At 44.4% G+C, this 12,431-nt stretch overlaps 1 protein-coding gene across 3 annotated transcripts in view; it reads left to right on the top strand.

The window, feature by feature from the left end:
• Window positions 1-12,093, top strand: part of SARNP (SAP domain containing ribonucleoprotein) — a 238,725-nt gene extending 226,632 nt beyond the window's left edge. For 2 of the 3 annotated variants that reach the window (XM_050749192.1, XM_050749193.1), the window contains exons 11-12: window positions 8,797-8,886; window positions 11,803-12,093. In XM_050749192.1, the coding sequence (XP_050605149.1) occupies window positions 8,797-8,886; window positions 11,803-11,844 (132 nt within the window). In that variant the 3' untranslated portion in view covers window positions 11,845-12,093. The remainder of the gene's footprint in view (window positions 1-8,796; window positions 8,887-11,802) is intronic. The other variant, XM_050749194.1, reaches the window with a different exon arrangement.
• Window positions 12,094-12,431: the final 338 nt, after the last annotated feature.

Genomic DNA, 12,431 nt, shown 5'->3' with positions numbered 1-12,431 from the left:
ATTCATAAGCCTCGTGAAGTTAAAGATCATATTCCTTAACTTTATCTTATTCGTCTCTGTATTCCCAGTACCTGACCCAAAGTAGATACTCACTTGACCAGTGAATGAACGAATTAATTTTGTGGCTGCAGTGCTATTGATAATGTTGATGTCACATAATTCAGAGATTCCTCAGGGGCCTTTAGAGAACCTCTATTTAACCTATTACCTTAAATAGATATATTTTATTGGTAGTCATTAATTATTAGGGTTTATGAAATCAGTAAAGCCTAGCAGCCCAGATTTTCAAGGTCTGAGAAAGAGAAGATAGTTTGACCTGGCGTGATGGCTCACACCTGTAATCCCAGCACTTTGGGAGGCTGAGGCGGGTGTATCACGTGAGGTCAGGAGTTTGAGACCAGCCCGGCCAACATGGTGAAACCCCATCTCTACTAAAAATACACAAAATTAGCTGGGCATCGGGCTCACGCCTGTAATCCCAGCTACTCGAGAGACTGAGACAGGAGAATTGCTTGAACCCAGGAGGCAGAGATTGCAGTGAGCCAAGATTGTGCCATTGCACTCCAGCCTGGGCAACAGAATGAGACTTTGTCTCAAAAAAAGAAAGAGGCTGGGTGTGGTGGCTCACGCCTGTAATCTCAGCACTTTGGGAGGCTGCGGCGGGCAGATCACCTGAGGTCAGGACCAGCCTGGCTGACTTGGTGAAACCCTGTCTGTACTAAAAATACAAAAATTAGTCTGGTGTGGTGGTGGCGGGCACCTGTAATCCCAGCTACTCTGGAGGCCGAGGCAGGAGAATCTCAAGAACCGGGAAGTCGGGGGTTGCAGTGAGCTGAGATCGCACCACTACACTCCAGCTTGGGCAATAGAGTGGGACTTGGTCTCAAAAAAAATAAATAAGAGGGCTGGGCACGGTGGTTCACGCCTGTAATCCCAGCATTGTGGGAGGCTGAGGCAGGTGAATCACCTGAGGTCAGGAGTTTGAGACCAGCCAGGCCAACATGGAGAAACCCTGTCTCTACCAAAAGTACCAAAAAAAATTAGCTGGGCAAGGCCGGGCGCGGTGGCTCAAGCCTGTAATCCCAGCACTTTGGGAGGCCGAGACGGGCGGATCACGAGGTCAGGAGATCAAGACCATCCTGGCTAACACGGTGAAACCCCGTCTCTACTAAAAAATACAAAAAACTAGCCAGGCGAGGTGGCGGGTGCCTGTAGTCCCAGCTACTCGGGAGGCTGAGGCAGGAGAATGGCATAAACCTGGGAGGCGGAGCTTGCAGTGAGCTGAGATCCGGCCACTGCACTCCAGCCTGGACGACAGAGCGAGACTCCGTCTCAAAAAAAAAATAAGCTGGGCATGGTGACGGGCACCTGTAATCCCAGCTACTCGGGAGGCTGGGGCAGGAGAATCGCCTGAACCCGGGAGACAGAGGTTGCAGTGAGCCGATATCGCGCCATTGCACTCCAGCCTGGTGACAGAGTGAGACTCTGTCTCTAAATAAATAAATAAATAAATAAGCGCCGGGGGACAGGAAGGAAAGGAGGGGGGAGGGAGATGGTTAATAGGACTTTGTGGAGAAGACTGATTTTGTCCAGTAACTGTTCTTCCACAACCCAAATTTTAACCCTTAGTCATCTGTCCAAGTATATACTCTTTTTTCTTGCAGCTAAAGGGAGTTTTCTTGTTGCCTTGGTAATGGATCTGATTCTTACCAGCCTTTGGTGATTTCGCTCATTTATTTATTTATTTGTATTTATATATTTTTGAGACAAGATCTCACTCTGTTGCCCAGACTGAAGTGCAGTGGCATGACAATGGCCCACTGCAGTCTCAACCTCCTTGGCTCAAGCAATCCTCCCCCATCAGCCTCTCGAGTCTCGAGTAGCTGGAACCACAGGCATGTACCACCATGCCCAGCTAAATTTTTTTTTTTTTTTTTTTAGAGATGGGATCTCACTATGTTGCCCAGGTTGGTTTTGAACTCCTGAGCTCAAGTGATCCTCCCACCTCGGCCTCCCAAAGTGCTTGGGATGGCAGGTGTGAACCACCATACTAGGCCACCATGATTTCACTTCTTATCTAGAAGAATGAATGGCATTGTTAGCTTAAATTTTGATTGTGATCTCAAACTTTGTTTCAAGGAGCAGGAGAAATACGGCAATAAAAGTAATAGCTAACGTTTATTAAATACGTTTTATAGTTCCTGTGTGCAAAGTACTCTTTACACATGTTGTTTGTATCTTAGAACAGGCTTGAATGTCTGTCTTTTCTCTTCCAGGTATTGTTTTCAAGGGCTCAGTTTGGAACTGTATTCTACAATGGAAAATACAATGATAGTAAGGGTATTTGGTTTTATTAAATATAGACCCTGGGGCTGGGCATGGTGGCTCATTCCTGTAATCCCAGCACTTTGGGAGGCAGAGACTGGGAGGCAGAGGCGAGTAGATTGCTTGAGCTTAGGAGTTCAAGACCAACCTGGGCAACATGGTGAAACCCTCTCTCTACAAAAAATACAAAAATTACCTGGGTGTGTTGGCTTGCGCCTGTGGTCCCAGCTGCTTGGGAGGCTGAGGTAAGAAGCTCCCTTGAGCCTGAGAGGTGGAGGTTGCAGTGAGCTGACATCGAGCCACTATACTCCAGCCTGGGTGACGGAGCGAGACTGTCTCAAAACAACAACAAAAAAAATCAAAAAACAAAAAACCCCAAAAACTATGCTTTATGTTCTTATATAGGTACTCTCTCCTCTTTTGCACAGTTATTTCTCATTTTTATAAATGAGATCTTAAGGAAAGCAAACAAGGCAGGTATTGGGTACCACGAGGGTTGCATATATTGAAATTACTGGCATCCATCAGTTGGTTGGCTTGGTGTTTTAAATCTTGAGAAGGAAGAGGAGGGAGGAATTGAAATGTATGAATTAATCTGAACTTCCAATGCCTGTGTTTGGCGAGTAAGGACAGTTTTCTCTTGATTTTGTGTGCAAGTTGTTTGTTTTTAGGAGTATAGATTTGATAGGAAATAAGGGCACTTCAGACTCAAGCACTTCTTTTCTCACACAGCAGTATGCATGGGAAAAAAAAAGAGTTTTGTTAGTAGTTGAGGATTTGAGGGAGGGTGGTGGGGGAGGGATGAAGAAGGGAAAGGTTTGCAAATGCATGTGACACTGAGCTAGAGGGGTCACTGCTGCCTGCAGATGCCACAACCCCATTTGTGCACTTGAGCGTGGCCTGAGGGAGCATTGGCCTGATGAATGCAGAGAGACATGCGTTTTGATCGAGGTAATTTCCCTCAGATGGGTTTCGCCATCCCATGAATCAAAACCTGTCAGCAAGGAGCTAAAGATGGAGTGAAGTTTATTGTACATTTGTTTCCATGCGACACCGTCACGCTAGAAGGGTCAAGTGAGAGAGATCATTAGAACTGTGTTGATTTACTGGGCCCAGTTGTGCACTTTCCCTGCAGGGAAAGGAGGAAAGAGGCTTTAAGAGAGGAGCTGAGGGGTGCTGGGTGGGGAGGGAAGGGCAATCTATTTGTGGGGAGTTGGGGGAAAGATGTATTGTTGTTGTTGTTTCCCCTGGAACTCCTGATGGGTTTAGAACAGATGCTCTGCCTGTATCTCTGGAAGAGGCACCAAAGATCTTATTAAAAAGGGAAGCTAGACTGGGTGTGGTGGCTCATGCCTGTAATCCCAGCACTTTGAGAGGCAAGGTGAAAGGATTACTTGAGTCCAGGAGTTTGAAACCAGCCTGAGCGACATAGCAAGACCCTGTCCCTATTAAAAAAAAAAAAAAAAAGCCAGGCATGGCACATACCTGTAGTCCTAGCTACTCAGGAGGCTAAGGTTAGAGGATTACTTGAGCCCAGGAATTCAACATTTCAGTGAGCCATGATCATGCTACTGCACTACAGCATGGCAACAGAGTGAGGCCCTGTCTCTTAAAAAGGTGGGGAGCGAGGCAGGTGGCTAATGGAGAAATCAGACTCCCCATTTCAGGATATAGCAAAATAAAGAACCAGGAGCAAAACTGGCCTGCACATTCCAAGTGGACATACGTTGGGGGAGGATGTGGCCTCAGGGTTTGTGCTGATATAATCTCTGAGTTTCAAAAGTCTTATCTCCTTTGTGATTTGAACTTGCTGAAGTACTGCTAGTGCTAAATTGAATGGAAAAAAAGTGTATAATGGTAGTTTAACTAAAGATGGTGGTCTAGTCTTGCCTCTCCACAAGAAGAGAGCCTCCATTTATTTTCCTGAAAACTGTTTCCTACTTGGCCAGGAGACTTAGTGAAGATATATCAACTAGAACATTCTAGAGGTTCTCAATTTGAAATCTCTATTTATATTTTATATTCACTTTATCTTAGTGGTAGTAGATCAAGAAAACTTTCCCTCTTGACTTTGTTAGCAAAAAATGTGGTGGGACTTAGTGTTTGTTGGAAACCTTCCTTATTCTTTTTTTTTTTTTCTTGTGAAATGGAGTCTGGCTCTGTCACCAGGCTGGAGTGCAGTGGTGCGATCTTGGCTCACTGCAACCTCCGCCTCCCGGGTTCAAGTGATTCTCCTGCCTCCGCTTCCTGAGTAGGGACTACAGGCACGCGCCACCACGCCCAACTAATTTTTGTATTTTTTAAATAGAGACAAGGTTTCACTATGTTGGCCAGGATGGTCTCAATCTCCTGACCGTGTGATCTGCCCGCCTCGGCCTCCCAAAGTGCTGGGATTACAGGCGTGAGCCACTGCGTCCAGCCTTATTCTTATTTTTAGTCTTATTTTTTTTGAGATGGAGTTTTGGTCTTGTTGCCCAGGCTGGAGAATGTCGTGATCTCGGCTCACTGCAACCTCCGCCTCCTGGGTTCAAGAGATTCTTCTGCCTCAGCCTCCTGAGTAACTGGGATTACAGGCATGCATCACTACACCTGGCTAATTTTGTATTTTTAGTAGAGATGGGGTTTCTCCATGTTGGTCAGGCTGGTCTTGAACTCCTGACCTCAGGTGATCGCCTGCCTCGGCCTCCCAAAGTGCTAGGATTACAGGCGTGAACCACTGCGCCCAGCCTAATTTTGTGTTTTTAGTAGAGGCGGGGTTTCTTCATGTTGGTCAGGCTGGTCTCAAACTCCCAACCTCAGGTGATTTTAGAAAATCCTTCCTGGAATTTTCCCAAAGTGCTGGGATTGCAGGTGTGAGCCACTGCTCCTAGCCCCTTATTCTTTTATTACATCTCAACAAATGGGATAGCCAATTAGGCAAAATTAGAAACAGATTCAGCTGAGAAAAACATTAGTACAAGATTACTAACTGGAGCCCTTTCCCTAGATACTGTTACTTATAAATTGTAGGTATATGGTACGCTAGAAAGAAGAAGGGGTCCTAGTATTCTTGACCTGATTATTTGAGTGAAGTGATTAAAATTTACTAGTGTTTTTAGCTAAGGGTTCTGATGATCCTTCTTCCTTCTGAATTAAGCACTTAATTGTCCTACTGTTCTTCCAAAGAAATACTTAAGTGAGATACCTTGAGGAGGTGGTAAAGCTAAGAAAGTGGATTGCTGAGTAAAATGTCCTGGATTCCAATCCTTGTATTATTTGTGAAATTTTGGGCGAGTCACTTAATCTCTCCAAGACTCAGTTTTCCTATCTATGGAATGAATTTAATTACAGTGCCTACTCCATGGGATTATTATAAGAAGTAAATGATGCCAGGTACAGTGGCTCACACCTGTAATCCCAACACTTTGGAAGACTGAGGCAAGAGGATTGATTTGAGCCCAGGAGTTCAAGACTAGCCTGGGAAACATAGCGAGACCCCCTCTCTGCAAAAATGAAAATAAAGTAGTAAATGAGCCTGGGTGCGGTGGCTCACGCCTGTAATCCCAACACTGGGAGGCTGAGGTGGGTGGATCACCTGAGGTCAGGAGTTCGAGACCAGCCTGGCTAACATGGCGAAACCCCATCTCTACTGAAAATACAAAAATTAGCCAGGCGTGGTGGCGTGCACCTGTAGTTCCAGCTACTCAGGAGGCTGAGGCGGGAGAATTGCTTGAACCTGGAAGGCAGAGGTTGCATTGAGCCAAGATGGCACCACTGCACTCCAGCCTGGGTGACACAGCGAGACTCTGTCTCAGGGGAAAAAAAAAAAAAAAGTAGTAAATGAGATACTGCATGTAAAGAACTACACACAGTACCTGGTACATACTAAGCACTCATATGTTAATGGCTATAGTGTTATTATTTTAATTTATTATTATTGAGGACAAGAATACTTCTTTTTTTCTTTGAACCTGGCTTAATGTTTTTATAATAGTTTAGAGTACATTAATGAGGTACCCATTGTGGATTTGCTGGTGGTCATAATGAGAAAGGCAGAAAAACTGTGGAGGCAGTAGTTTATTCTAGTAATACACTGTGATTAAATGATAACTTGTATAGGATTCTTAATTGCTTTGTAACCGTCATTCTTTCTTAGGTCCCTTCCTACTCACTAGAAAGCAGATGCAGCAAAAGGGAGAAAATGAACATCTTTCTCAAGCTGAAAGAGTTAAAGAAAGACCAAGACAGTACTCCTGCCTGCTGTGTTCAGACAGGTGGACTAGTTAAATTGAGCACAGAAAGCTGGATAGCTGCTCTGCTTTTAATTTGTACAGGTGGCTGCTGTGGCCACAGGGACAAAGGCAACTCCTTAGTTGGGGTTGAGAGTAGATGCATTGAAAAATTCCTGTGTTTCTGTAGGTCTTTTGGTGTAACCTTTGCTTTTGACCCTGTAGTTTTGGGACACCCAGAGAGACAGCCTGCCTATGGACTGTAGGAATATAATTTCCTTGGGGTTTAAAAACAAATACAGCTCAGAAACACCACACAGACATTCTTTAAAAGTTGGTTTGAGCCCGGGTGCGGTGGCTCACACCTGTATTCCCAGCACTTTGGGAGGCTAAGGCGGGCGGATCACCTGAGGTTGGGAGTTCGAGACCAGCCTGACCAACATGGAAAAACCCCGTCTCAACTAAAAATACAAAATTGGCCGGGCGTGGTGGCGTATGCCTGTAGTCCAGCTACTCGGGAGGCACAGGTTGCAGTTAGCTGAGATTGTGCCACTGCACTGCAGCCTAGGTAACGAAGTAAGACTCTGTCTCAAAAAAAAAAAAAAAAAAATGGTTTGTTTGAACTCTTTTGAGACGGAGTCCCACTCTGTCACCCAGGATGGACTGCAATGGCATGATCTCAGCTCGCTGTAACCTCCGCCTCCTGGGTTCAAGCTATTTTCCTGCCTCAGCCTCCCAAGTAGCTGAGATTACAGGCACCTGCTGCCATACCTGGCCAATTTTTGTATGTTTATTAAAGACAGGTTTCACCATGTTGGCCAGGCTGGTCTCCAACTCCTGACCTCAAGTGATCTGCCTGCCTTGGCCTCCCAAAGTGCTGGAATTACAGGTGTGAGCCACCATGCCCTTGTTTGAACTCTTCTGATCTGTCCTTCTGTTGGGTTAACTTATGTAAATAAAGTCAAAGAAACTGTCCTGCTCTTTAATGAGGATGGGTACATCTGTAGGGAGTAGAGGGTCTCTTGAGATTATGAGAGAATGAGATCTTTGTATATATGTGCCAAATTTTAGAAAATCCTTCCTGGGGGAAAGACACCTGAGGAGCCTACCTGAGTTCAGATGTTTTCTAATCCTGAGGCTGAGCTTCTGATGACTGGTGATAAAATGTGAGGGGAAGGTGGAGAAAGAGAAAATAACTGTTAAAGTGGGCTAAACAAAGTGGTAGGGTTTAGGTTCTGATAGGAAAATATATAGACTCTTATACTGAACACTGTTGGACATGAATGATGTCCAACACCTAGGATAATGGCCAGCTCCAACTCATGGTAAACTGAAATATTCTCTCATTCCCAGGCAGACATCATGAGTTTCACAGATGCTTGGAAAATGTCCACAGCATTTCTCTTGAAGAGTTGACTGTGGCTGTCACCTTGATTGACCTGTTTTAAGAATCATTTCAAAGAAGCCTTCTATGGCTTTGCTGGGTGTTTCAAACAAATAAGTTTTTCAGAAATACCACTCTGGTCCTCTTCCCCTTTCTTTCCTTGGTAACGTGTAAGCAGTGTTCAACAAGTAGTTTGGGTACCTTCTAACTAGGTGTTACTAGGTGTAACTGGGTGTTACTCAGTGAAACCTTAGTTTTCCCATATCCCTCAACTGCCAAAATTGCTTGAGCATAGAAATTTGTTTTATGGGTGTTTCTTACTGTTTATTTTATTTTATTTATTTATTTATTTTGAGACAGAGTCTTGCTGTGTCACCCAGGCTGGAGTGCAGTGGTGCAATTTCAGCTTAGTGCAACCTCTGCTTCCCAGGTTCAAGCAGTTCTCTGCCTTAGCCTTCCTAGTAGTTGAGATTACAGGCGGCTGCCACCTCACCCGGCTAATTTTTTTGTATTTTTAGCAGAAATGGGGTTTCACCATCTTGGCCAGGCTGGTGTTGACCTCCGGATCCACCCGCCTCAGCCTCCCAAAGTGCTGGGATTACAGGCGTGGGCCACCATGCCCAGCTTCTTACTGTTTATTTACTCTACTTGTCTATGAGTATTGAGGCCCTACCTAAAATTAAGTTTTTAGTCATTATAGGTACAATATAGTATATGCTAGCTTATTCAGTTTCTTATGTATCTTATCTCTTTATGTGATCCTTAGTTCTTGGTGCAAGGTTGGTTAGCACCTTGTGACCAACAAGTTATCATTTCATTCCCATTTACTTGGTGAATGGAGGCTAGTTTGTTTCAATTATTTCCTTTGTCCCTGAACAGTCTGAAGATGATGAGAAACTGAAAAAGAGGAAGGAGCGATTTGGGATTGTCACAAGTTCAGCTGGAACTGGAACCACAGAGGATACAGAGGTAAAAATATACCTGGAATGCTTCATAGACCTTGAAGGGAAATTAGAGTGAATAAACTGAATGGAGAAATATTGTTTCCCCACCTATTTATTTATTTACTTATTTAAGTAGAGATGGGGTCTCTGTTACTCAGGAAGTGAGTGAATAAACTGAGTAGAGAAACACTGTTTTCCCACCTACTTCTTATGTATGTATGTATGTAGAGATTGGGTCTCATTCTGTTGCTCAGGCTGGTCTCAAACTCCTGAACTCAAGCGATCCTCCGCACTCAGCTCCCAAATTGTTGGGATTATTATAGGCATGAGCCACTATGTCTGGCTACCCACCTACTTCTTAAGTGCCCAAATATTTTGCCTTTTTCTTTATAAATTTTTTTCTGGATGAAGTGGCAACACTGAATTCCATCAATATACTTAATTCAGTGTTAGAGCCTATTAGACTAGTGGCAAAGAGTATAATGTTTGGAATCAGGTAGGCTTGGATTTTAAAAGTGGCTCTGGGCTGGGTGTGGTGGCTCGTGCCTGTAATCCTAGCATTTTGGGAGGCTGAGGCAGGCAGATCTCTTGAGCCCAGGAGTTCGAGATGAGCCTGGGCAACATGGAGAAACCCTGTCTCTACTAAGAATACAAAAATTAGCCAGGCGTGGTGGCACACACCTGTAGTCGCAGCTACTCAGGAGGCTGAGATGGTTGAGCCCAGGAGGTCAAGGCTGCAGTGAACCTGGATGTCGCCACTGTACTCCAGCCTGGGCAATAGAGTGAGACCCTGTCTCAAAAAAGAAAAAGGCAGCCAGGCACGGTGGCTCATGCCTGTAATCCTAGCACTTTGGGAGGCTGAGGCGGGCAGATTGAGGTTGGGAGTTCAAGATCAGCCTAGCCAACATGATGAAACCCCATCTTTACTAAAAATACAAAAACTTAGTCGGGTGCAGTGGCGTGTGCCTGTAATCCCAGCTACTCTGGAGACTGAGACTTGAGAATCTCTTGAAACCGGGAGGCAGAGGTTGCAGTGAGCCAAGATCATGCCACTGTACTCCAGCCTGGGCTACAGAGTGAGACTTGGTCTCAAAAAAAAAAAAAAGAAAAAGAAAAAGGCTTTGCCACTTAGTATTAATAAGTTATAGTACTTCCTGAGCCTCAGTTTCATCATCCAGGAAGTGGAGATAATATACCTACCTCAAAGTGATATTTAAAGAATGAAACGATTCTGTGTAAAAAGGGATAGTTTTAAAATATTTAATAAGTACTGGTTGTGCCTAACTCCCTTCTGGAAAAGGACAATGGACTCAAATGAGATTTCCTGTTCTTGTCACTTTGTTTACAGATAGTTTCTCAAAATGAAAGAATCCCAGCACTTTAGGAGAGCAGTGTGGGAGGATCACTTGAGGTCAGGAGTTGGAAACCAGCCTGAGCAACATAGTGAGACCTCATCTGTACTAAAAGTTTTTTTAAAATTAGCTGGGTGTGGTGGCATGTGCCTGTAGTCCCAGCTACTCCAGAGGATGAGGTAGAGGTTGCAGTGAGCCCAGATTGCACCACTGCACTTCAGCCTAGGCAACAGAGAAAGACCGTCTCAAAAAAAAAAAAAAAAAAAAAAAAAAAAATATATATATATATATATATATATATATATATGGCTGTTCTTGCATTGCTATAAAGGAGAAATACATGAGACCGGGAAGCATGGTGCTGGCATCTGCTTGGCTTCTGGGGAGGCCTCAGGAAGCTTACAATCATGGTGGGAGAAATGGCCATATCTTACAAAAACTTACTATCTTGAGGACTGTACCAACAGGATGATGCTTTATGAAAAGGTTTTTTTTTTTTTTTTTTTTGAGACAGAGTCTTGCTCTGTCGTCTAGGCTGGAGTGTGGTGGCACAATCTCAGCTTACTGCAACCTCTGCCTCCCGGGTTCAAGTGATTCTTCTGCCTCAGCCTCCTGAGTATCTGGCATTACAGGCGCGTACCACCACACCTGGCTAATTTTTGTGTTTTTCGTAGAGACGGGGTTTTGGCGTGTTGGTCAGGCTGGCCTCAAACTCCTGACCTCATGATCTGCCTGTCTCGGCCTCTCAAAGTCCTGGGATTACAGGCGTGAGCCACTGCGCCCGGCCTATGAAAAGCTTCTTTATGAATAAGTATCAGAGTTAGTCTTGTAAATTAAACCCTGAAAATTTTAGAATCAGATCAGTTAGCACTCTTCACTAGAAAAAAGCCAGAGGAGTTTGTATTCTGTGAGGGGCAGTGGTTGGGAGTGCCCATGAAGGACTTGGTGCTGTTCTGTGAGTCACTTCCAGAACTAGAAGTCTTCCCTCACCATTTTGTGTCCTCTCCAGTGTTGCTGCCTCCTTTAAGAGATCTGTGATAGGGACTCACCCACATACCACTCACTCCCTGTTCGTTCTGTTGGCATCAAAGATTTATATGCCTTTTTTTGTGAGTTGGAGTCCTAAGGAATAGCTACTGTCTGGGCCTGACTGCTCAGAAGGGCATCTCCTTCACCTCTGTGAATAGCATTTCTTAATCCTTTATCCTCTGAAATCTTCCATCTCCCCATTGACTGGAAGACTTTCCCCAGCCTGTTAAGAGCCTATTGTTTCCAGGCTAGCTGATCTCAGGCTGAGTGGTCTTCCTTCAGGAATCTTCCCATTTTCTACCACTGTTCTCTCTCTTCCTCGCCCCCAATAATCTTTACTCCTCACCCTCCTTAGCCGCTAAACTTTCCCAGCTCCTCCTGGTTAACTGGAAAGATTGGAGAGATTCAGGAATGAAATCTCTAGCTGCCAAGCTCAAGTCTGGGCCATCCTTCCTTCTCGGGCCTTGTGACAGTTCATGTGAGTTTGGGTTAAAGCGGCCAGGAACCCAGGCAACTATTGTCTTCAGTCTAATTTTTTTCTTCTTGCTGCTTCTTTACAGGCAAAGAAGAGGAAAAGAGCAGAGCGCTTTGGGATTGCCTGATGAAAAGTTCTTGATACTATCTGTTCTCCAGTGTTTTCCATTTCTCTCATTCTTCTTGGTCACATATATGCCTAAATGCACAGTCACGTGCCTACGTCCTGCCTCGCAATGAGGGAGCATGTACCCCAGGTACATCCGTGAACTGCGGCAGCAGTTTGACTTATTGCTGTTTCAGCTTTAAGGTTGTTGTGTTTTTGTTTTTGATTATGTTGCTCGTTAATAAAAAAAAAAAAAAAATAGAAAAGAGAACAATGTGTTTTATTAGGTGCTCCTTTGATTTATTGGAGCCAGATTAGACCAGATAAGAGGAGCTTCAAGGGCAAATATTATAGAGAGAGAATTGGCCGTAACATCTTTATCCCTTAGAAGAGAAGATGAGGAAAAAGATTGAGTTTACCCTTTAAGCCTATTTATTCCCTTCTCTCATACTCACAAGCATTTTTTATCCTCTGAAGAGGTTAAGTTACCCACCCACCAAGTCTTTGCTCCAGCAGCTTGTAGTGACCCGCTGAAATAAAACAGAACATGGGAGGTTTTAGGTGTTGCAAAGGACATAAATACAAGGGCAGTGATTAGCAGCCTTCTGT

This window comes from Macaca thibetana, chromosome 11 (genome assembly GCF_024542745.1).
Source record: "Macaca thibetana thibetana isolate TM-01 chromosome 11, ASM2454274v1, whole genome shotgun sequence".
NCBI lineage: Eukaryota > Metazoa > Chordata > Mammalia > Primates > Cercopithecidae > Macaca > Macaca thibetana.
This window is presented reverse-complemented; position numbering and strand designations above follow the sequence as displayed.